The 26,401-nt window shown below is 37.7% G+C and overlaps 1 protein-coding gene across 4 annotated transcripts in view; it reads right to left on the bottom strand.

Moving 5' to 3' along the window:
- cpne5a (copine Va) overlaps positions 1-26,401 on the bottom strand; it is an 89,018-nt gene that overhangs the window by 16,412 nt on the left and 46,205 nt on the right. For 3 of the 4 annotated variants that reach the window (XM_051902006.1, XM_051902005.1, XM_051902008.1), the window contains 9 exons: positions 23,354-23,457; positions 22,960-23,064; positions 17,602-17,643; positions 17,222-17,297; positions 10,559-10,612; positions 8,993-9,054; positions 2,251-2,297; positions 1,949-2,130; positions 939-1,066 (listed from right to left, as the gene is read on the bottom strand). In XM_051902006.1, the coding sequence (XP_051757966.1) occupies positions 939-1,066; positions 1,949-2,130; positions 2,251-2,297; positions 8,993-9,054; positions 10,559-10,612; positions 17,222-17,297; positions 17,602-17,643; positions 22,960-23,064; positions 23,354-23,457 (800 nt within the window). Of the gene's footprint in view, positions 1-938; positions 1,067-1,948; positions 2,131-2,250; positions 2,298-8,992; positions 9,055-10,558; positions 10,613-17,221; positions 17,298-17,601; positions 17,644-22,959; positions 23,065-23,353; positions 23,458-24,955; positions 25,189-26,401 lie in introns of those variants that run through there. The other variant, XM_051902007.1, reaches the window with a different exon arrangement.

Raw genomic sequence — 26,401 nt, 5'->3', positions numbered from 1 at the left:
ATGAAAATCTCTTCATGCTGGTTCAGTTGATTGACTGTGTTTTAACATCGCAGATGAATAATGAAAGAATGAGCATAATCATTGAACACTTAGTATTCAGTGCAGAATCTCATGCATATATATATTTGCTCAGGGATGTCCCTGTGCTATTGACACAGCTCTTCTGCCTTCATCAAAATCCCATAATGCTCTTTGTGATGCAAAACACTTCACAGAAGCTATGACAGAAGATCTGGCCTCTTGGAGGTCCGCACTTGGTCACAGCAACAAGAAACAAACATTTGGTGCTTGTTAAATCATCTAGGCATGTTAATTTATACAATAAGTACAATCACATCAGTTACAGTATTCAAGAGTATAAAAGCCTGTGTTTGCCTCTGAGTACAAAACAAAAAGGTCAAGTGTGTTTGTATTTGTTGTAATTGCTACTACTTTTTCCTCACAGTTGCAACTTTTTCATATTTCCAACTTTATATCTCACAGTTCCGACTTTGTTTCTCATAATTGCAACATTATATCTCACAACTGAGACTTTGTTTCTCACAGTTGCGATTTTATATCTCACAATTGCATGGTTTTGGTTTTATGGTTAATATGGCTGAACCTGGGACAGCCTGAAATTTAAAAATTACGTTTTATGGGGTCCTGTTTTTCTGATATAAATGTCGTCATTTCTGCCTGTGAAGATTTGGTTTGTTTGAAGGGGTCCTAAAACACCAGCTTGATTTGTTTTTCCAAAACTGTAAAGCCTCCAGTCAAAATAAAGTCTGTCACGATAAATGTTTTGCTTACTTGAGAAAAGACTTTGATTAATGTAACCATTTTCTACTCATTTCAAACCAGAAATCTGTTTCACCACTGTATCTTTTTACTGGTTTACACAGGATGAGTTTTCGGCTGTTCCAGCATGCTCCTTTGAGCGTTGCATTTTTTCTTACCTCGCTACATGGTTGATAACAGGAGCAAAATTGGTGGGGCCGTACAGCTGGACAGTCTTCAGACTCTGGTGGTAAGCCTCTAGGATGCCCTCCATCCCGTTGCAATATGGGTTATCTACATTACCATTCTTCAAAGAGAACATCAGAGATCAATCAATAACTATGCCTCTACTGTCAAGGTCAAATCAGCAGATAAGATTTATCATAAAACTTACATTTCTCAAAATATTTGCAGTTATTCATTTGAATATAAAACTTGAGTACTTGATGTTTATTAGGGCATCTACACACTAGAATTTGCGCTGCATCAGTGATTTCAACTGCGAATCCATTGATTTCAATGGCGATGGTTCATCCCAAGGACATAAAGGGAAACCGCAAGAGTTTGCAAAAGTGTCATTCAACCAAAAACTGGTTCTTTCTGCATCCTCACAACCCATTTTACTCATTCATATTCATTAAACGCACCGTCAAAACTTTCTCTAGTGTATCACCCTTGGGGATCTCAGAAACTGTTCAGTATTTTATGATTCATCATGAGATAATTATTCATGCTCTAAGGACAGTGATATTCGAAGAATCAAGGAGTGAAGCAGTAAGAATGAAAATGAATAGTCATGAAGTTGGAGCACATGGAAAAAGAGATGGGAAGGAGGATGAAGGGAAAAAAAGAGAAAGAGTGAGTGAAAACTAATTAAGAGACTCAAAATGCTCGACGAGATGAGGGTTTGGCACACGCACATCATGAATGCTTGGGTAACGTTAATGAGCAGGAGTGTCAAGAGAGCCTTATTTACACATTACACATAGATGTAACCGAGCATTACTAATTACAATATCATCAACATATGTGCAAACAACTAAATAAATACTTCAAAACAACCATACAGTAAAATTTCACAAACTGAGTGTATACAAGGCACGTATTTAGGACTCGAGCAGAAATGACTCTGGATATGTGCCAGCTAGCTGTGAAATCCACATAATCTATCATATCTAGGAACAGGTACCAGGGGAAATTCATGGGAAACCCGGCCATCAGGAGGAAGCTTGGCTCCAAAGCCCAATGCAGGAAACATCTTATCGCTGTCATAGTCCTGAATGATCTCGCCCACGGCCTTCAACGCCATGGCATACGCGTTCATCTGATAGGGGTTCATGTAGTGCAGGGAGGTAGACTGTGAAGGGTTCCCTAGAGTTTAAAGAGAGAGGGATGGATCATAAATTAATGTAAAATCTGATTCAGATACATTAGCCAACAGCATAGAGAACAAACTCAAAACAGGAAACAATCAACACTGAAAATTCTTACCATTGGAGGCAGTGAAATCAATGGCCACTGTGAAATGGATCTGAGTGCTAGAGAGAGAGAGAGAAAGTGAGACGGTAAGAATATCAAATGAAAGCATTTAAATCTGAGCCAACATTTTTACACATTTCAGATGTGAGAACCTGACGGTGAAGCTCAGCAAAGGTGATGGATCCTGATTCACCCCAAACCGTGGCACAGATAACATTTCCAGCTTCAAAACACTCCAATGTTTCCACTCCTGCTGTTCGAGGGGTTGGTGCAATTACCATCTCCAGCCCTGCATTGTGCCGTCTCTCTCACCTGACAGGACGACAGCCAACCTCCCGCTCACCAGCCACACATTCCTCACAATCAACTCTGCCTGGTGGGCAGATCTAACATCTGTGTAATCCCACTTCTTTTTCCTCATTTTTTTTAATTAGAGCAACAGTGAAACTGGTCTCAGAACAGCGGTCGACAAGCTTTCCATATTATACAAAACTGCCAAAAATCACGGATTCTCTCATAACTCAGTTTCTGTATTGAAATCTGCATTGTCCTCTAGCCAGTCTCTCTGCAGGACAAGCATTTGTAATTCAGGACTAAGCTGGACTTCCCACTGATTTCAATACAGAAACAGAGTTGTGAGAGAATCCATGATTTTTGGCAGTTTTGTATGTGGAAAGCTTGTCGACTGCTGTTCTGAGACCAGTTGCTCCAATTAAAAAACTTGAATTGAAGTATATATTTATTTTTATTATTATTATTTGTTTTCATTCTTCAGTTTCAGAGTTTTAGTTTATTCCAGGCTCAAGTTAAATTTTGGTTGGAAATAGGGTAGTGCTGTTCCCAACATAAAAATGTCCCAGTCCTGTTCTCCCTGAACTTTCCAGTCAGTTTTCCACTGTCATAAATCATACAGACAAAATGGCATGAAAGCCATTACAATAAAATAAAATAAATAAGCATAAATTAACATACATACATAGGTCTCAGATTTTGTCTCACACATAATTCTTTATTCTTTGTAAAGCTGCTTTGGTATAATACTGTATATATTCTGGAAAGTGCTATACAAATAAAAAGAAAAATCTTTTACAGAACAAATTCTAATACTTGCATTTTTTTTTGTTTAGTTTGCTTTTGTATATCTCTTGCATTAGATCATTTTATTCCCTATAAACTAACAGAGAGCACTGAGCCCACAGAAAACAAATGGCAAATCTGAACACCTGCACAACGGAAATGATTATATGTAGCAAACAACTTTTTCTGCTGCTTATGGGAGTATAACACTTGCAGAGGCAACCTTTGAAGCACCGAAAAATATTGTAATGACATCTAATATCTGAATCTCAGTGGAATTCCTCTTTCAGCATGAACTCTTCATGAGTCTGCTGTGCTCTCGGTGCAAATGAGAAATGAGCTCTGGACGCAAATATAATGTTGGAAAACATGGAGTATGAGGTCAGTGAATATTTATGAAACATTTCCACACATACAAAGAAATCATCCTCTGATGCAAACGTGTAAAACACAAAAACGAAAAGGGGAATTTTTTTTTTAAATGAAGCCTCTTGTCAGCAAGCGGCGGCTACAGCTGTCATTCATACACAATCCCTGCGGTGAGATGTTTTCCTAAGAGCTGATTCATCAGTGATGGGTGATCAGAGAGTAATTATGTATTTTAAACATTCACTGTACATCCGCAAGCATGACCACACATCTGTTAATGAGTGATTCTGGCCAAATCACATTCATATGCAACACTAGGGTATTGTGCTTATGCAAAGACCTTGGGTAAGCACCAAAATCTGCTTACTTTTTATCAGCCCTTGTCTTTTTTTTATTATTTAACTCAGCACAATATAAACAGGAAGGAGGGGGAGCAGCACAATGGTGATTAACAAGCTCTGTTTATGCTCCTTTATCTTCATTTCTTTTTTTCCGTCCATCTCAAGTTTTTTTTTTTTATTATTATCACTGATGTCTTCAGGCACAAAGTCTGGGCTGGTGCATTAATCTGCATTATACTGGGAACCTCAACAGCTCCTTTGGTGGAGAAACCTCGGAGAGCTTTTGAACCAGAGCTTTTATATGAAGAACATTTATCTTAATGGTGGAATTCTGAATGTCATCTATAGGTGTGAAAAAAACAGCAAGAAAAGAATGATATAGAATGATGGGATTGTGCCTGTCACATTAGCAACAGAGCAGAGAGATGTATTTTACATTCATGATGAATTGACACTTTCAATCCAATAAATACAAAAAAAAAGACAATTATATATATCTTATACACACACACACACACACACATACAAGATATCTAAACATATCTTGTTAATGCACAAATGTGCAATTTGATCCAAGAACACACATCTCTGCAGTGCGACAGTTTTGTAATTCCTTGCTGTAGAGTGGAGTTATGAATATTTTGTTGTGTCTTTAAGGCTGTATTCCCCTCGTGAGTTCTTTAATGGCATTTGACACAATGTCTCACTCTGGACCAGGATGAAGTGGAATCTGATGAGTTCAAGAGACCTATAAACACATAATCACCTATAAAAAAGCACTTCACTCAGATTCACTAAACAAAATAAGAAATAAAAGCATCATAAAAGCAATTGACAGTATCTGATCTATGGAGTGATAAAAACAGATATCCAGAATCCCCTCTGTAAAAACCTTAAAATCTAATGTCAACTAAATGAAACAAGAATTTTGAACCTTTCTTTATCCAATCAGATTTCTGTTTTGGAAATTTATGCAAATTAGTGCATATTATTAGGTAATCATTTGCATATTTAAAGGGTCATGAAACCCCCCTGTTTTAGCCTGGTCGTTTACACCTCTGAGCTGGAAAATCTCTAAAAATGGGTGTGTAAAGCTCTGGAAAAGTGGGAGTGTAGAGGGGGGGAAGAGGGGAGAGAACATCCAATGAAACAGAGACATACAACACACTCATTATACAGAATGATGAATACTAATATATGAGCACGGAGAAAATGACAGCAATCTCCCAAGCACAAGGGAGAAATGAGAAAGAATATTTAAAAGGGCTAATAATACTTTCATTACGTTTACGAGCACTGCAGTCTCATGATAAACGACACATAGTTTAACAGAGAAAGAATAAAGACATAGTTTAATTTTGTCCATTCTGTAAGTATTTCGTTCATCAGAATAATCATGTCATCGCGTTCAGATACACGTATCAGTGTCCAGTTTGCACATATATGTCATTTGAAGAAGACTTGATGAAATATGTGTGCATACACCGTGCTGGTTCATGTTTGGTGCAGGAGAATATGCGAAATATGTCTATAAAAACTTTAAACACGGATACTTTATTCTGTATATGAGCTATAATCCACGTGGCTAGTGTTGTTATACTCATCGCGGAGCTCCGCGCTGAAACCGATCATATGCGCGCTCCGCGTGTATATCATAATAACAATCGTATTTTTCATGTGTTCGTATTCAAACTTCAGTTCTGACCGCATCGCGGGCAAAATACAAACAACACTCGTGCTTGCTGTGCTGAGGGAAACATACACACTGCTCGCGAGTCCGAACGCAGAGCAGGCAGAGGAGAATGAGCCGCACTTTTGTGACATTTGAATTCTCCGCTGTAATGCGATCTTATGCGAACATATTTTCTATTTGTGCTGGTAGATAACAGCAAAACAAACCGCCTACACCCAAACTTCTGCTCTGGTCGCGTTGCAGGACAACGCATTTTTGTGTTGTAGCAGGAAACAAACACAACTATACGACCCATCTCTGAATGACAACAGAGACAGAGGCGAGAGAAGTGATACTGCAATTATAATCTTATGCATACTACAGCGCAGTGATTGGATTGAATGTGCTTTTTCTCATGAATAAATGCAGAAATTGTTGACGTCAGCATGTTCGACCAGCCCATACTGGAGCCAATCAGCACTCCTGATCTTGCCGGTAGTACACGATGACGTCAGATTTTGTGACGTTGCTCCGACTTTGCTTTTCAAACCGGAAGACAGAAATCGCTCTGAAAAATGCAAAAATAACTAATTTCAAATTATAAATAAAATTAATGAGTACCTTTAGTGTACCTTAAGCCTATACATATCTGTTCACAGCTCAAAAAATGTGTTCTGGGGTTTCATGACCCTTTAAACATAGTATTTCAGAAAACTTGTAAAACAAAACAACTATATCAATGAACTGATTTTTCAACTGGGAAAGTATGGTGATATTTTAGTTGAAAGTTTTAACCTGTTCACCTGTAGTGTCTTGCCTTAATATTTATAATTAGTCTAGAAGAAAAAAAATCTTCCTGCAGTCCATTTCTGTTCAAAAACATGATTAAACATTTAATAAGGTCCTTGGAAAGGGTTTTAAATTTTGCATTAATTCTGAGAGCTACCTTTATGACCTGCACTAAATTATCACCTCGCTCAAGACATGATTCCTTCACTCATTAACAGAAGTAAAAAGAGAATCCATCACACTCTCTGAAGCAGGTAATGTTGATTTAGGAACCAAAAGGGTTATATATAGCCCTCTTTATAAAGAGGAAAGTGAATGAAACATGTAGCAATGGGAAATCCATACAAAGGTCTGCTTTCAGCGTCAATATTAAAGGTCAGAGTCTGATGGAGAAAAATAACAAAGGTGAAAACCTGACAGAAAGCAGTTTGAGTGTGGATAGAGTGATCTGACTCGGTGTGAACTGAACGTGGCACACAGGGTGATGTCAGAGCGATATGGATTATTCTAGTGTGAAAGGTCAGCCACGTCTTTTGGATAGTCACAGATCATAGATACGTTTACACACTCGCTTTCTTTCTGACTCTACCGCTCTCTTTTTTTATTTTTTCGGATTTTGCCACATTTATTTTTAACCTTAGAGATGAAGAAAAATATTTTATATTCCCAATCTTATTTCTCCTCATTCCTTGTGAAAAATTATCTTAAAGAATACTTTTGTTTTCCATTAAAAATATCTAAACATTCTTAAGATACACTACCATTAAAAAGTGTGGGATCAGTAAAAAAGCAGTACTAGTAATTGTGCTATCCACCAAGACTACAACAAAGTCAAGTCACTAGGAAGAGTCTTTGTTGATTGTTGAACCTTATCAATGAATCAACCAGAACAAGAGAGCCAGCCGTTACTCACTCAACACTACAGTCAGGTTGCAAGCCACATCTTTCTTTCTTAAACTAACTACTGCTACCTAATAAGTCAATGAATGAATATATAATGTACGAAGATACCTCCAACAGGAACAACAACAACATCTCACATCATGATCTAGAAAAATATAAGAAAGCCTTAAGCCTTTTTCAGTAAAAATTTATTATTTTATTATATTAATTAGTTTAATATAAATAAACATATACACCACATTCAAAAGTTTCTCTTATGCTCACCAAGGCTGCATTTATTTGATTAAAAATACAACAAAAACAGTAATGTTGTGAAATATTATTACAACTTAAAAGAACTGTTTTGTAATATATGTTAAAATGTAATTCATTCCTGTGATGCCAAAGCTTAATTTTCTGCATCATTACTCATTAAGGACATCATTAAGAACAAAGAAACTAATTAAATATGAAACAACTACAATAGAACAAAGTCACAAAAGAAATAGACCTGCCTGAAAAATTCAAGCACTAAATAAGAAATACTAGGCTACATAAATTGTATAAAGTATTTAAATGTTCAAAAAACACTGCATAGTCTTCACTGTGTGAACTAAATATAAATGTATTCTTATTAAAGTTACACAAGTGATTCAGTCAGGAGCAGTTTCTCTTTTGTTGTTTGATTAACATTGAAAACACAGGCAGCAGCAGGTTTATTAGTCTGCTGTCACTTTAAGACCGAATGCACTGATCCAATATACTGATTCACATGCACTTTCGGTTCACGTTCATTTAAGACATGACACAAAGATGGGTATTTTGACACATAAATGTGTGTATTTGACCGTTCAAGCCCAAAATGGTTGCAAAAACAACTCCGATCAAGACTCGCACGCTCTATGAGCAGCGGCTTTATGTGCACGCACCTCCCAGACGCGAAACCTGATTTCACCAAGTGCAACATGTTCAATCATTCCATTTCAATTCACCACCACACCAAACAGACAGGATACATCGCTACCCTTAAAAACCAATGAGATGGAGATCTTAATAAGCATGATATTATTCAAACCTTGGATTCAGACATGCCCTGATGCCTTCCTCCCTGCCTGTCAATGCAGCATTTTTCCAGTTTATGATGCAGCCTTTATGTCAGAGATAACAGACAGAGAGGGGCAGCAGGTCATACTTCCTAATGCCAGAGATATCAGTGGATCAGACCACAGTATAAGGTCGACGGCCCTGAGATGTTTTCTGCAAAACTGGCATCAGAGCAGAAGGCCAGCCTTTCATCAGAGCAAACTGAAAAGGACCTGGCAACCCCTGAATACTGATTACAGTAACTACAACAATAGCTGTGTTTGTTGTTCTAGTTTAGCATTTAAGGGGTTATTCAGGTCTTGTTTACCGGAACTCTTTGCCAAAGCTGTTTGATGAGCTGTTTGACGCCATTACAATGATAACATCCTCGTGGCTTCAGCAAGACTTTGACCTTTACATCCGCTGAGAATGTTTACAAAAATTACATGTTGTGATGCGGAGATTTCAGAAGCATTTTAGAACAGGCTAAATACAGTGCATAAGCTTACATGAGGGTGAATGTGTGTATTTTCGTCCATACCCTGCTTTGATGTAGTCCAGGAACGTGTGTTCGGCCTCCACTGAGAATGAAAGCAGTGTCACCTGGGTAATTGAGCAACAAAGAACAGACGTTTTTCAAAAGCATATGCGCACAAACCACATCTGCCACGAAACAATCCATCATCACATTATGCAAAGACTCTCTTCTCTCAGCTGTCAGTGCCACACAGTCTTTTTCATTAGTATTGTCATTAGAAAACCAGAATCTTTCCATGTTGGGAGGAAGACAGGTGATGGACTATTCATTTGAGTTTTGATTACAATCTCAAAGCCAATTCATGGCAGTCAATGCGGAGAGTCTTTGTGGATCATCAATCACTGTTATCCACCCAGACCTCCAATATTACTTCCTCACTGCTCTCCTTATCAAAGTATGAAACAGAACACACTATCCAGTCAAGGGACTTGGATATCAGATTGTCGAGTAATTTATCTGAATAATAACCAGACATACAGAGTCCTTGTAGAATACAGCTGGACAAATATATTCACTGTTGTAAGAATGCAGTGAATTCGATGCAAAAAACTGAAATGTTGTCTTGGCAGCTAAATGAAATAAATTAAGTTAAGTTGAAGTACAAAAATGACTAAAATTAAAATTGAAATGAAAATAAATTAAAGATAATGTAAATATATTTAAAAGAAAAACTAATAAAAAGCACAGTTTTCATTTTAATTTTAGTTTAAGTTTTAGTAACTGAAAATATAAAAATAAACATTAATAAAATATTACTTTTAGTCAAAATATAAATAAATACTAAAATCAGTGTTTCACATTCATTAACTAGACTGGCGGCCCACCACAGTCTAATCTGTCCCGCCACAGTTTCATAATGAACTGAAAATATATTTAAACTTCTCACTATAACATAAAAGGTCTTTAACATTGTGTTTTGTGCCATTGCTTTGGCACAGTATCTGTCAAACGAACTAAAATCGAAAGCAAAATATGGCTTAATCCCCTTATCAAATTGCAAAAGACTGTGACTTAAATAAATAAGTCTGTTTGCGCTGCGTGTTTCAAAGCAAAGTGTGCACTTTGTTTGCGCAATCAGCTCGTGATCCAGTGTTTTCCGCCAAAATAAAGGCACAACTGCAGTTTTCCATCAAAATAAAAGCTCAAGTGTTTAGCTCTTGTGAGTGTAGAAATTATGACAAAAAAATTGTAATTGCCCTAAGTAAAACAATATACTTAAGTAAATATTAATTTTCATTTATTTTACAGTGCATTTGATTAACGATTTGCTGTCATAGGGATAATAATATGTTTTCCTTTGTTTAATTTGCACACTGAACATGGGTTGGGGCTCTTAATTTTGAACTCTCAAAGTGCACCATTTGATGAATTTAACTTTAAAATGTACAAAATTTTCTTCCGGTGGGGCATGCCCCCAGATCATTCACCCCCACAGTCTCAAAAAATCCTGTGGGAAACAAGGTAATAGTATACTAAAACAAATCTGATCTTATGCAGTATTATTTTAAGGTAAATTTAACATATTAAAACATTTGTACTGAAAAATATGATAGCAAATTCACTACTCACTGTGCCAGAGTTGATGTATCTTCTCTTTTTGAGTTTCTTTTTAGGATTCACCACCTGAAATAGAACATTTAGAGATGACACATCATTTACAGGAAGGGAATGTGTGTGTGTGTGTGTGTGTGTGTGTGTGTGTGTGTGTGTGTGTGTTTTTGTGACATATCAGGACACAAATTTGTATAATGACATGGGTATGACATAGGTATTACAAGGAGAGGGTGACTTATGAGGACATTACCCCATGTCCCCATTTTTCAAAAGGCTTATAAATCATACAGAATGACTTTTTGTGAGTAAAAATGTGCACAGTTTCCTGTGATGGTAGTTTTAGGTGTAGGGTTGGTGTAGGGCGATAGAAAATACGGTTTGTACAGTATAAAAACCATTACGCCTGTAACGTGCTGGTTGCATATAAACACACGTCGAAGAAGAATACTCTCAAATAAGTCTTTACTTGATAATCCAATGGAAAAAATACAGATCCAGGCAGGGAAACAACACAACACTCAAGACATACGAGACCCGACAATGAACTAAAGGAAGACAGGAACTTAAATACACAGACTATTAACTCAAATGACAAACAGCTGTGATGATTAGTGAAGTGTCCATGTGACTGACGAGTGGCGGGAACACAGAACAAAGCAGCACATGTGATGAATGAAAATCAAAACAAACAGAACATGACGGTGACCGTGACAGTACATCCCCCTCCGGCGAGGCGCGTCCTCACGCCGTAAAGTAACATCAAAGAGGGAGGGCTGGAGGGGGTTCGGGAGGTGGACGAAGTGGTGCTAAAACAGCAGATGATGCTGGAGGTGGTTCTGGAGGTGGACGGCCGACTGGGAGGAGGCGGAAAACAAAAGTCCAGGGTGGTGCAGAAGGTGGTGAAAGCCAAGGTGGAGCCTTGAGCAGAGGAAGATGTTGACCGATCCAGGCCACAGCCAAGACTGCGCCCCATGGCGGCGTCGCAGGAGGGAGGAGCCATGGCGATGTTGTCACTGACGCCACCATGGGGACGACCGGAGGCGACGATGACATGGATGGTGGAGCCTACCGCGCAGCTGGAGAGCCGATGACGCGAAGGGACCCCGATGGCCTAGGCGACCGCGACGGAACCGCAGCGACGACCCCCCGAAGTGGAAGAAGGGATCTGGAGGGCAGAGGTGGAGCTGGAGCGACCGAGGGCGGAGGTGGAGCCTGAGGGAGGGCGGAGCTAGCCATAGCAGAAGGGTTGGAGGGCCAGAGAGCAGCAGATGGCCCGCAAGTCCGCAGTGGAGGCGTGGCGATGTCTGACCCAGGCGGAGCCGACGTGCCGAGGGAGCCCAGTGAGGCCGAATGCCCAATGGTCACTGCTGACCACGAGGGTGGAAGGAGCGTAGGTATAGGAGCCAGGTCGATGGGCTTGGAGAGCGCTACAAAATCCCACAAAAAATAGAAAAGTCTCAAAATAGTTTAGAAGAGGTGGTGGGAAAGGGAGATTGGGCGGGGCCAGAGAACTAGATATGTAACAGACAGATTCAGACGGTAGCAGAACAGGCAGAAGATTAACCTCTCCTAAATCAAAACAGATATCCTCAGTGCTTGCCAACAACTCACTCTCAGTGGCGGGAAGGTGGGTGGGGTTCACTTCCATACCTTCGTATTCCACTAGAACTCCCTCGGCGACAGATGGTGCAGCCAGCTCGCACACCTGGTCAGTCCCGTGTTGCTCAGGCTCCGTGATGATGTTCTGCTCGGTCGCTCTCATTGGCGCTGCCTCAAACATCGCGGCAATGTCCCTCTCACGGCCTGCGGTGGGCTCATGCTGCCGATCCTCGCAGTCAGGGTGTTGATGACGTGACCTAGTGGGGCTGGTGTCGTCGTCATCGTCAACGATGTCTACTGTGAGCGGCGAATCACAGGACACCAGCACCCACTCTGCGTATTCGGTGAAGCTCCCTCGAGGCCCTTCTCCAGACAGCTGCTCTTTGGTGGCGGTGTTGAGGCCGGTATATAGGAAGCTACAGAGGCAGTTGTCCGGGAAAGTTGTAGCTAGTACGAGGCAGAGAAAATCTTCCAAATGTGCCTCGAGGGAGTGGTCCTTCTGCTCAAGGCATAGCAGTTCGACTGCTGTCAAGTGATCCATGTGCAGAAAAAACCCCAAAACACGTAGTCACAAAAATAAAACAAAAACACAAACAACAAAACACGCCGCTTATCTTTTTTAGGTCGGGTCTTATGTAACGTGCTGGTTGCATATAAACTCATGACGAAAAGAATACTCCCAAATAAGACTTGATAATCCAATGGGAAAATACAGATCCAGGCAGGGAAACAACACTCAAGACATACGAGACCATGACAACGCCTGTGGAATGTCCCCACAATTCACAAAAACAAATGTGTGTGTGTGTGTGTGTGTGTGAGAGAGTACAACGTTTTTTTTGTTGTTGTTGTTTCTTTACATTGTCTTAATCTTTTTCTTGCTAATTCTTGTTTATAAAATCTATTCATGTATTTATATACTTAGTTATTGATTGATTTATTGATTTATTTTTATTTTGTATATTATATAATCATTATTTTGTTCATTGCTCATGTAATGGCCAATGCTTTGGCAATAGTGTACAAGTCAATAAAGCTCATTTGAATTGAACTGAATTGAGAGAGAGAGAGAGAGAGAGAGAGAGAGAGAGAGAGAGAGAGAGAGAGAGAGAGAGAGAGAATGAGAAAATGAATGCGGTTCTAATTAAACCTAAATTTATCCAAAAGAAAGAAAGAAAAATTTGATAGTACTGCTACTGGATCATTTCCAGGCTGCCAGTTATTTTTTTATTAATTTCAAAGACACAACTGATCTAAATGTTTAGATGCTTTGACAAATCCAGTTCAGGTCAGTTACATACGCAACCTTGGCTAACAGTTTGGAAACCAGGGCACAGATGATGTGATTTGTATGGATTGGGGTTTAGCTGAACCGACACCACAGCTTCTAGTGTTGTTTGTCCGACTCAATCCCCAGGAAACCCCAGATCCTTTCAGCACACCGCTGGGACTGTCACACTCCTGTAGAACATCTCACCACCCCCTCACCCCACCACAGGGCTAATACTAGGATGACTACATACACACACACATGGCATATTTATACACACCCAACCCCATCCTCCCCTTCCTTTGTCAAATATATAAATGCTTTTTCCCGTCATATACATATACTGTATATATTTGCTATTTGTATATATATATATATATATATATATACAGTGGGTACGGAAAGTATTCAGACCCCCTTAAATTTTTCACTCTTTGTTATATTGCAGCCATTTGCTAAAATCATTTAAGTTCATTTTCTTTCCTCATTAATGTACACACAGCACCCCATATTGACAGAAAAACACAGAATTGTTGACATTTTTGCAGATTTATTAAAAAAGAAAAACTGAAATATCACATGGTCCTAAGTATTCAGACCCTTTGCTGTGACACTCATATATTTAACTCAGGTGCTGTCCATTTCTTCTGATCATCCTTGAGATGGTTCTACACCTTCATTTGAGTCCAGCTGTGTTTGATTATACTGATTGGACTTGATTAGGAAAGCCACACACCTGTCTATATAAGACCTTACAGCTCACAGTGCATGTCAGAGCAAATGAGAATCATGAGGTCAAAGGAACTGCCTGAAGAGCTCAGAGACAGAACTGTGGCAAGGCACAGATCTGGCCAAGGTTACAAAAAAAAATTCTGCTGCACTTAAGGTTCCTAAGAGCACAGTGGCCTCCATAATCCTTAAATGGAAGATGTTTGGGACGACCAGAACCCTTCCTAGAGTTGGCCGTCCGGCCAAACTGAGCTATCGGGGGAGAAGAGCCTTGGTGAGAGAGGTAAAGAAGAACCCAAAGATCACTGTGGCTGAGCTCCAGAGATGCAGTCGGGAGATGGGAGAAAGTTGTAGAAAGTCAACCATCACTGCAGCCCTCCACCAGTCGGGGCTTTATGGCAGAGTGGCCCGACGGAAGCCTCTCCTCAGTGCAAGACACATGAAAAAACACCTGAAGGACTCCAAGATAGTGAGAAATAAGATTCTCTGGTCTGATGAGACCAAGATAGAACTTTTTGGCCTTAATTCTAAGCAGTATGTGTGGAGAAAACCAGGCACTGCTCATCACCTGTCCAATACAGTCCCAACAGCGAAGCATGGTGGTGGCAGCATCATGCTGTGGGGGTGTTTTTCAGCTGCAGGGACAGGACTACTGGTTGCAATCGAGGGAAAGATGAATGCGGCCAAGTACAGGGATATCCTGGACGAAAACCTTCTCCAGAGTGCTCAGGACCTCAGACTGGGCCGAAGGTTTACCTTCTAACAAGACAATGACCCTAAGCACACAGCTAAAATAACGAAGGAGTGGCTTCACAACAACTCCGTGACTGTTCTTGAATGGCCCAGCCAGAGCCCTGACTTAAACCCAATTGAGCATCTCTGGAGAGACCTAAAAATGGCTGTCCACCAACGTTTACCATCCAACCTGACAGAACTGGAGAGGATCTGCAAGGAGGAATGGCAGAGGATCCCCAAATCCAGGTGTGAAAAACTTGTTGCATCTTTCCCAAAAAGATTCATGGCTGTATTAGATCAAAAGGGTGCTTCTAGTAAATACTGAGCAAAGGGTCTGAATACTTAGGACCATGTGATATTTCAGTTTTTCTTTTTTAATAAATCTGCAAAAATGTCAACAATTCTGTGTTTTTCTGTCAATATGGGGTGCTGTGTGTACATTAATGAGGAAAAAAAATGAACTTAAATGATTTTAGCAAATGGCTGCAATATAACAAAGAGTGAAAAATTTAAGGGGGTCTGAATACTTTCCGTACCCACTGTATATATATATACAGTCAAACCAAAATTTATTCAGACACCTTGAACATTTCATTCATTAATACAGTTCATTCACTATAGTTTAAAAAAATGGTAATAAAATATGATAAGAGCTCAGAGTTAAACTGTGTCAGAAAAAAATAATCTTAATTATGTCAGATAACACTTAAGAAAAACATGGTCAGGTCAAAGTGTCTGAATAATTTTTGGTTCCAAATTTTTATCAGTTTTACTGGTAGTCCACTGTATGAAGAATTTTGGGGTATAATATGTCACAGTTTACTTTATTTTGCTATCCTCACTTACAGTGAGTGTCCTGCACCCACTAGTAAAAATATATCAAAAATATTAAAAATGTCTGAATAACTTTTGGTTTGACTATATATATACCCACACACACAAAATATATATCTTGTCTTGATCTCTTTCACAAACACTCAAAAACAAATATCTCAACTCATTTGCTGCTGCTGCTGTATTTGCAGTCAGACAAAGTTCAGTCACAGGATGAATAAGGGAGCCATGAGATGGTTGGTGCACTTTTCATTACATACTGAATATATCTAATGAAACAAACATTAAGATAACCCAAATGGGTGCTAATTAAAGCTTAAGTTCTTAGATAAAACTATATTGCGTTCATTATTAGCTCAATTTAAGTGGTGCACTTGTGGTTGTCGGTTTCCACAGGTTTTTGTATTCGCTTTGGTGTTCATCACTGCACCAAATACTTATACTAATAGGCTACTTAAAGACTTAATAGCCTATTTATTTTTAAACATTTGTTTACATTTAAACATTTTTTACATTCTGGACTAAACCATGCCCTAGATATTGATTGAAAATGCTCTTTATTATTATTTGGTAACATACCAGAAAAAGGTTCCATTTGTTAACATTTGTTAGCATTTGTTAATCTTAGTTGATGTTCATTTCAACATGTAATGCTTTATTAAAATCAAAAGTTGTATCTTTTAATATTATTCAATGGACCTGAGATAACATGTACTCAGATCTAAGCGTTCCAACACTCTAAAAAATGCTGGGTTAAAAACAACCCAAATTGGGTCGAAAATGGACAAACCCAGCGGTTGGGTTAAATGTTTTCCCAACCTGCTGGATAGTTTTATTTAACTCAACTACTGTTTAAAAATGACTGTATTGCTTGCTTAAAATTTGCTTCCTATTTCGGGTTCATTTTAAGCTAGCGATATAGTAATTTTTAAACAATAGTTGGGTTAAATAAAACTGCCTAGCACGTTGGGCCAACACGCTGGGTTAAAACAACCCAGCATTTTTTAGAGTGAAGAATGCAAATATTTCACCTTTATCAGTAGCCTCTTCTGTATATCCAGTCTGTATTGTGGATCATTCATTGCAACATTTAATCTGATTCTCATGTTTAAGTATCTGTTATCAGGCTGTGCTTGACAAATAATGTAGGCTACTGACATGGTTTTAAAGCTATTGTTATCTATTTTTTGTCCTTCGAGTATCTTAAAATTCACATATGTAGACCAGGGAAATGTAAATTATCCCCCAAACCCCCCTAGCAAACTCTATTTTGTGATCTTTATAATTATGAAACCCAGAGTATGGCCCTGTATCAAGGGGATGTTCCAACCAAGCGCAGTCTCCCCGATATAGTTCAAAACAGATTCGGTTCTACAAGATAAGTTCCCATACACACTTTTTTATTTCTTTTTCTGCCATCATCACTTCATGAATCTAGAATCACCTCCTTTATTTGAACACAATGGATCCTCTGTGGATTAATGTATCAGTATCTGATTTACTAAACTCACCTCATACACGTTGAACTGACTCTGACCGCGAGAGAGCTCTCTGTAGCTGGTGGTGAACTCGCCGATAAAATCATGACTGAAGCACAAGGAACAAAAAAGACACTCTTACTGTCTGTGATGATGAAAATAGATGGAATTGAACTTTTTTACAAGGGAGAGATCAGTATTTGTTACTGCCAGGCATTTTAGAGCCTGGGTCACATGAATACTAAAGGAGGCTAGGAGGAAATTTTACCACTACGTTCTCAAGGAAAAATCATGATGAAAAAAATCATGTGTCAGTAATGTGTCTTTGTGCGGGGTATACCAAATGCACACATATGAGATCATCATATTACATTAAATGTGTAGTGTAAATAAACAAATGTGTGTTTTTCTACCTGCCATCTCTGTCCCAGTCGTACACCTCCACTTTAATTGACCTGAAAGATTTAAAACAGAGCATTTAGAAACATGGTGTGGCGAATTGTCAGACACTGAAAAGAGAGCGGCAGCTGAATTGATGGATGCTTTCTGATTAAAAAGGGGCTGAGAGACTCTGTCTCTGTGTCTTTTCATCTCCATGCTAAAACCAACCAATTACAGGCCATTATCCAGACAGTGCACTCGGAATTAAACAGCGGTCGACAGGGAATGAACTCCCGGGTTGTGACACGGAGCAGCCCTGAAGCGTCACTTCACCTGACAGGACGCAGGCGAGTTTCATTTAAACATTAATTACATCTGAAGTTTTGAATAATTAGAAACTCATTCTGTTCAAAGCAAGTTAACGCGATCAATTACACAGAGGCAACGGAGATTTGTAGCCTCGTTAATAAAAATGGCTTTTGAGGGTAATAGCTCTTAACGGCATTTGGTGCCGAAGCATGTCACACACTTGTTATCACAAAATGCAGGATTGTGCTTGTATTTACTGTTGCGATTAAAATTAATGAACAAAAACAGACAACAGTAAAGATCACACACAATTCAGCCAATCATTCTTCTTTTCCTGTTAAATAACCAGCATATAGTAATGTGTGCTGTGCTCTCTTCTTAAAGGGATAGTTCAACCAAAAATAAAAATGTTGTCATCATTTACTCACCCTCATGTTGTTCTAAACCCTGTATTAGTTACTTTCTTCTCTAGAACACACACACAAAAAGACATTTTGAAGAATATTTCAGCTGTTTGTGTCCTTACAAAAAAATGACATCATAACTGTTGACATGACAGGATTTTCACTTTTGGGTGAACTTGCCCTTTAACTAGCTTAACCAGAAAGCCTCCCTTAGTCAAAAATCATCACCAGAAATAAATAAATTGATGGAAATTCATTCCGATCTACTAAGCAGAATCTTTTTTTCACATGATTATGCTATGAAAGGTGGATTTGTACTTAGGAAATCAGGAAATTTCCATAGTCGTAGGATGTAAAATATGATTTTGTACGGTTGCTTGATTAGAATCATTTGCTGCTGTTTACAAATGAAAATAAAAATGAAATCTCAGTGGCACAAATGCATCATCTGAGTTGGGATGAGAGAATGGACCTAAACTCAGAGTACTGAGCCTCTATTGTACTTCCATTGAGTACATGGGGAAACTCTCCATCTGTTGGTAAAGCAGACTGGTACAGCTCTGGAGTAAGAGAACAGATGTAGGTGATTCATCAGAGATCATATGGCACACATCCTGTCTATCAGCACTCAGATTCCCTGCAGACAGGCAACCAATAGATTCACAGACCTTCAACTAAACAGCAAAAGGTCTAGTTCAAATTGCAACTTATTACAGACAAGGGTCTAATTGACATTTAAAGTGACCAACCACAGTTTATTTTTGTTTTTATGCGTAATCTGAAATAAAATATAATTATTTAATCTAATCCAGTCTATTATTGTGATATAATATATAAAATTATATTTTATACAGTACCGTTTTTTTCTTTTGAAAGAAATGAATACATATTTATTTATTCAGCAAGGATGCATTAAATTGAAGACTTTTACATTATTACATAAAATTATATTTCAAATAAATGCTGTTTTTTTTACTTTCTATTAATAAAAAATTCTGGAAAAAATGTATTACAGTTTTCCCAAAAATATTAAGCAATGTGTCTAGAGCAGCAAATCAGCATATTAGAATGATTTCTGAAGGATCATGTGACAATAAAGATAATGATGATGCTGAAAATTCAGCTTTGCCATCACAGGAGTAAATTACATTTTAAAATATAATAAAAAATATTCTTAAATACATTATAAATAAAGCAAGTACTTTTTTCATCTCAATTCAAACCAGAAAACACTACAAAAATATTAGAAAATGTATAGACTAATCAGAACTTCTGCACACATTTCTACACTAAAACCTCCAGTGCCAAACATAACTATTTTATAGGACTTTCTACTGGAAAACAACTTCCACAACTTTCTATCAATCACCCAGAGGTGTCTGATACATAAGGAAGCCCTGAGGTAATTTCCTCTGTAAAGTCTGAGATGTGTCCCCCAGGAGACACATCTCAGTGGCTGATTGACAGGGTTAAGTGCTGTTCCTGTCTCTCCCCAAGATCACAGTCAGATGCAGATCAGTTATGACACTATGGGCAAATTATGGCTTCCCCTCATGTCAATCAAACTGAATTTTCCCTCATTTGTTTAAGACCCCTGAAGGAGGCCCCGCCCTCTTTGCTAACCTGATTTAATACAGGCATTTGTCTCAGAGAATAAGATATACATCCAGAAGATGCACACTGATGATCAACATGACAGATACTGCATAGCTTTATGTGCTAAAAACAAACTCAACTCAACCTAAGCTGATCATCAGCACAACAGCACTCTAATAATATAAAATAATGTCATAATAGCATATTTTCTGCCACATTATTGCTTGAAAGTTATTATCATTTGCTATTCTGATATATTAGGATCTGCATAACAGCTAAAACTCTCATTATGGACCTTTTTCTGTTGGAAAAAAAAATATCCCAACTGCAATATAAATACTCCTCTCAGCTGGCAGCCTTACAGCAGGTAATAATTAACACAGCACCACAACAGCTGGAGTTTCCCTTTCCTTTTTCTCTCTCTCTTTTGCTCTGTCTCTCACACACACAAGGGATCAGAGGCCAGGTGGGGACTGGGTGGCAGGTGGTTTTGTTCCCTGTGTTCTGATTGGCTATGACAGCTCTCAGACGACACACAGCTGTCAATGCGTCTGCAAGCCTCACCTGGGTCATGAAAATGAACACACACACACACACAGCCTACGACAGGGATGGGCAACGTCTGTCCTGAAGTGCCACTGTCCTGCAGTGTTTAGCTCCAACCCTGATAAAAACAAACTCACCTGCCTGTAGCATTATCCTGAAGACCTTGAGTAGCTTGTTCGGGTGTGTTTGATCAGGATTGGAGCTAAACTCTGCAGGACAGCCGCACTCCAGGACCGACATTGCCCATCCCTGGCCTACGAAATATCACTGAACACAACAAACTGCTTGACACACACTGGAAAGTATATAGGCCAATGTAGACCAACAAAGAAACAGTGTAGTGCAAACACACACACAAATATCTGCTACACAGAAAGTACAAAGCAAAAATAATATGTCCTTGTAGAGCACATAAATCACAACAGTGCAGCACCGTGAACAGGGCTGTCTGTGATCAAAAAATGCTGATGCAATGAGTACCAGCAGTCTGCGACTGAATCAAAGAGCACAGTGACACTACCCCTCTCGACACGCACGTAATACGGGGTCTTATTCAGTAACGACAGCATTCTCATGCTAAATTTCCACAGGATTCACAACAGCGTATGCACACAAATGGGCTCTTATCCTCATTCTAATGTTAAACCCTCATTGCTAAAATTATTCTAAATAACAGAGTGCATACCCACAGATTAATTAGCATAATACACACCCAAACATCTCTAAATAAGGCTATTCCACATACTAAACACCTTTACATAGTCCTAGACTACACGTGATTGACTGCATATCAGAATGAATAATAACACAGTTTTGTTACTCTGAAAAAGACACATAGTTATACAGTATAGTTACTTTTTATTCTTAGTTATTTTATTACAAACATGCATAATATAATATAATATAATATAATATAATATAATATTTTTGGAATTTTATTTTACATTTTTCTTTTTTCAATAAGTAATAATAGGAACAAAATTATATTATATTGTTACTATTATTACTTATAATTAAAATTTTTTAATATTTTAATTTAATAAATAAAATGGACAAATAAAAATCTAATAATATATAATATAATATTTTTGAAATTTTATTTTACTTTTTTACTTTTTTCAAGTTAAAATATTTAAAACATTATATGATATTACAAGTAACAGTGCTTCCCACAGGTTTGAAATTTACTTGCGGTGCGGTGGTAGCCGGGTGAAAAATCCTACTATTACCCACGGCACAGAAATGATCTACTGCATGTGACAAACAAATAATTTGTGATTTTTAACAGTATTTTTATTTATTGAAATTAATTTTAATTACATAGCATACTGTTTATTATATTATGTATTATTATGCATTGTAAATTATCTAAAATTACAGCATTTAAATGGTTCTCCTTTTCATATGTTCTCCTTGCTATGTCATATAGTGTCTCTATCAGTGAATGGGACACAGATTTTACTAGTAAAATTTATATAATGAATATGTATCAAATAATGTTCTTACTCTTTTCTTCCTGTGGGGGGAGACTACAATAGTTTACTATGAATTAAATGGAAATCAAATGAAATACAATTTATTGTGTAACCAAAATACCAATAATGCCCAGAAGAAGAAGAAAAAAAACTTAGCTTGTGACTTTTAATTATAAACAAGCCCCAAATATACCGGGACTCTTATTTTGAAATGTCTACACACTTGCGGGCTGATCATTCATATTCCTACAATTGTCTAAAACATATTATATAAAGGCCATAAAGTTGACATTGTCATAATTCATCAACTTGAGTTCATTAGCAATCGCTTGGCATAAATGTGCGCTATTCATTGATTGAGAATCAATTTGAAGCAGTCTGAAGCGCTGTTGCGCGAGCCTGTAGAACGCGCAACAGCGCCGCCTTGTGACTTTGCAACATGCAGCGCTCTTTGTGAAATACCCACCGCATCTCTGCAGCGCCCGTGGGAATGTCAGCGGGAGTAAACAGTTCTGACGCATACAACGAGCAGGTACGAAACGCGTAGGGCGAGGGGAGATTTTCCATTAGTTAATCGATCGCGGATGGTTTCATTATCTCGGGCGGATACAAAAGTATACGAGGATAAAAATAATAAAAGCATAAATGTGTCTCCAAATATACTTGGGCGGCCTGCCCAAGTAAAGTCTATGTGTGGGAAGCACTGAAGTAATAATAGGAACAATATTATATTTTATTATATTGTTACTATTATTACTTATAATTTTTTTTATATATATTTTAATTTAATAAATCAAATGGACAAATAAAAATCACATATAATATAATATAATATAATATAATATAATATAATATAATATAATTTTCTGTGATTTGTTTATGTATCCTAAAAAAATATCCTAAATTTTGAAAAATGTATTGTCACATCATAATTACTGTGTGAAAGCTTTTGCACACTGGTTTTGATTCACAGTGAATGAGATCTGTTAACATTGGCGACAGGCGCACAAGCATACGTGCATATTGACATGCGTGTCGGTTTGTGTATGTGTGAGTGCACCTGTCATAATCTCCATTGCAAAGCGCTCTGACAGGGATGGTGAACGGCTGCCAGACAGGGTTCAGCGTATTCTTTACCACTTCAGTTTTATGGCAAATAGTGAACCTAAGCAACAAAACACAAAGATGTGAAATTCAAACAAAAGAGTACGCATTGTATGATTATATTTCATTTCATATAGGCAGTTAGAAGTTTGAATATTGATAAAAGTAAATATTAAAGTGAATATTATTGGCTAGAACAATTTTCATAGACATTCCTAAGAGCCCAAACAATTTTCTTCATCTCTTCTTACATGACTTCAGGAAAAGAAGACATGCACATTCCTCATACACCCTTCCCTGTATGAGAGAGTGCTGCGAATCGAACAGAGAAAGAGAGACAGCTAACTCACGTTCCGTCCTCATTACTTCTGTAGAACACCATGAACGGGTCAGAGCGGCCAAAGAAGTCTTTCTTATCCAGCTTATTGGCACAGAACTGCATTGTTGCACAGTCCTGTGGAAAAGAGAGAAAGAAATAACATGGGGGGTCAAAAGAAGGAAAAATGGAAGGTAAAAGATTGAAAGAGTGCAGAGAGCAGCTACATCTGGTAAAATCAGAGGCACATTGCTTTTTCTTGTGCAGCTTAGATGAATGACGAGGTTCTCTGGACCCTCAGGAACAATTCACCCTCACCATGTCTCTATAGTTCAGCAGTATGTGCACATTTTATAAAGTCATGTGCTCCAGACACCTGCGTCTATCCTTCATGCACCTTATGATTTTTGGTGGGAAAAGGTTTAAAGGTAAAACAACCTTTTTGCCTATTCTTTAAAAGACTCTGGAATAAATCATTCGCTAATGAACGATTCCTCCCACAAGCACCACTGACCCTGACTGAGGCTCAATATTTTGCTCTCAAGAAACATGGCTGGCCGTTGTTTAATCAGAATATTTCACACTGTGTCAATACTGACACCCTCTAACGATACGGTGATTGTAATTTTCTCATTCCAATTTTCTGTCTTTTTCCAATGACTAGTTCATAATGTTTTTGTTTACTGAAGCAGTTTTATGCTAATACATTTTACAAACAGTTTATCATGAGGTAGTATCTAACACCATCTCTAATAGAGCGGAGCAGGGTCAAAACCGTCAAAACACTGCCCCTGGTTTCGTTCGAGATTTTCTGTGGTAAACATATCTTGATGATGCTTTGACGTTTTGTTCTATGACGTAAATTACGCTCACCCATACCAAAAACACAAATTTTGAAGCAGTTATGTTTATTTTTGAAAACGTGTTTTTAATAAATAACTAGGTAAGACAGTTTGGGGTGTGAGTGTGTGCAGTTTGCGTTGTAGAACAAAACATCAAAGTATCATGAAGTTATGTTTACCACGGGCTTTATAGAGTACCTCAGGGATGACATGTTTTTGTAGGCCAACCCGGAAGTTAGCGGCGCACTGGTTCCCTCGACCAAAAGCCTACGCATTTTTCCCATAGAATTTTGGAAAATCGCAAAAAATAAGCTCCGTGTTTAACAAAGGGTTATGACACTTACACGTTTTGTCTATCAAGATAATCTTTACAAGTTAACACAACATTTATACATTTTGAAGCCTCAATAAAGTCGTCAGATATAAAAAGCTAACAGTAGGCTATAAACGGACTACAGCACACCATGGTCGCGGATCAACATCACCACCACCAAGCTTCCTCAAACTTTATTTAGAAAACAACTTTATTTAAAAACATGCTCGCTGATTATGATCTGCGCTGTGTATGAATACTTATTCACTTTTTCATGACAAATGCTGTCCAAATGTCCTGTTTGTCATGATGACGTCTAAAGTCCCCGCCAAAAGAAGTAGTCACTTTTAGCAATTTGTTAGCAACCGCCGTTTTTAAGACACAATAAAGGTTTAAAAAAATCACAAGCAGGTTATAACTGGTGTGTTTTATGTCATAGATCAAAACGTGAAAATATTTAGAGGCTTTGTTAACCACAGACCTTATTTCAGGCAATTTAGCAAAAACCCATTCAAAAAGTCCTAAAATGCTAACTCTCTTCCGGGTTTTGCCTACAAAAACACGTCATCCCTGAGGTACTCTATATTACTGCTAAATTGAAAAAAAAAAATAACACATTATAAAACCCTATAGGAAAATCTCAAAGGAACCAGCGGCGAATTAGTCTTCTGGGTTCTGTCGCCATCCCTGCACCACTCTACAAAAAAAATAAAAAATAAAAAAAATAACATAATAATTTATCATTTCGGTCAGAATATTTTAATATTCGTGCATCTAAACAGTGTTGTTATTGTTAACTAAAACTAAAAATCAAAATTGTTTATATTAATTTAAATAAAGCTGATATGAAATAAAATATATAAATATAAAATCTTAAACTTAAATAAAAATGAGACATTTTTGGGTAACTAACTGAAAGTAAGTTAAAGTACTAAAATTACTAAAAATAAATTAACTTTAGAAATATATAGAGTAATATTTACAAAAAACTTATGATCTTATGACATTTTTTATAAGAAAATTACTAAAACTTAAAAATAAAATGTAAACTAAAAATATATATATAAAAATAAAAGCTAATTCAAAATATTAATAAATATAACAACACTATATAAATAATACTAAAATAACACTTCACATGAATCAAGATACTAATTTAATTATTATTATTGTGACATAATTTGACAGTAATACATACAATTTCTTGGGATAAAAAAAAACAAAAGGGGCTACTTGGCCCTAAATGGCTATTTTGTGCCCCAAATGGTAAATCTGTGCCTGCCATCAGCAAGCATCAATTCCATTTGAACCAATTAGCCGCTAAACACTATCTTGCTTTGAAAGTGCCATTCAGAGAATGATGAAATTGTAGGCTGGAGTCAGTGAGGAGAGAGGAAGAGTGAGTGAGAGAAGAGATTGAAGAAGAACTGAACATTTCCAGAGGACTCAATCACATGACCTTTCGTCCAGTGTGTAGTTGGTTAATTACATTCCAGTAACGACTGACATCATCATAAACCTGCTTGCTAGGGGTTTGCAGAGTGGCATTATTAACACAATGGAGACACCATCATTGGTGTGTGGTCTAAATGATACAAAGTCATTAAAACTAATAGTACATGTACTGATTACTGAATAGCAAGGAGGATTTTCATGCTCTAGAGGGACAATTCACCTCATATTTGATGGCCAAAAGAGCCTTACCTTCATTAGCAGGCCTATGCATTGCTTGAATGGTTTCTTGACTGAAACTAAACCACAGTGTTTGGAGGACTTTGCACATGATTAACTGGTCCATTAAAACCAAACATTCAAAATGATTATGATCCCATAAATAGCAACTTAGCAAGATCAATTCAAGCTGAAAACAATCTGAGCAGAGAAAAGCAAAATATCAACCTATGCTAGCTTTGAATCCAGCCTCTAT

Source organism: Ctenopharyngodon idella, chromosome 8 (assembly GCF_019924925.1).
Source record: "Ctenopharyngodon idella isolate HZGC_01 chromosome 8, HZGC01, whole genome shotgun sequence".
In the NCBI taxonomy this organism is placed as follows: domain Eukaryota; kingdom Metazoa; phylum Chordata; class Actinopteri; order Cypriniformes; family Xenocyprididae; genus Ctenopharyngodon; species Ctenopharyngodon idella.
This window is presented reverse-complemented; position numbering and strand designations above follow the sequence as displayed.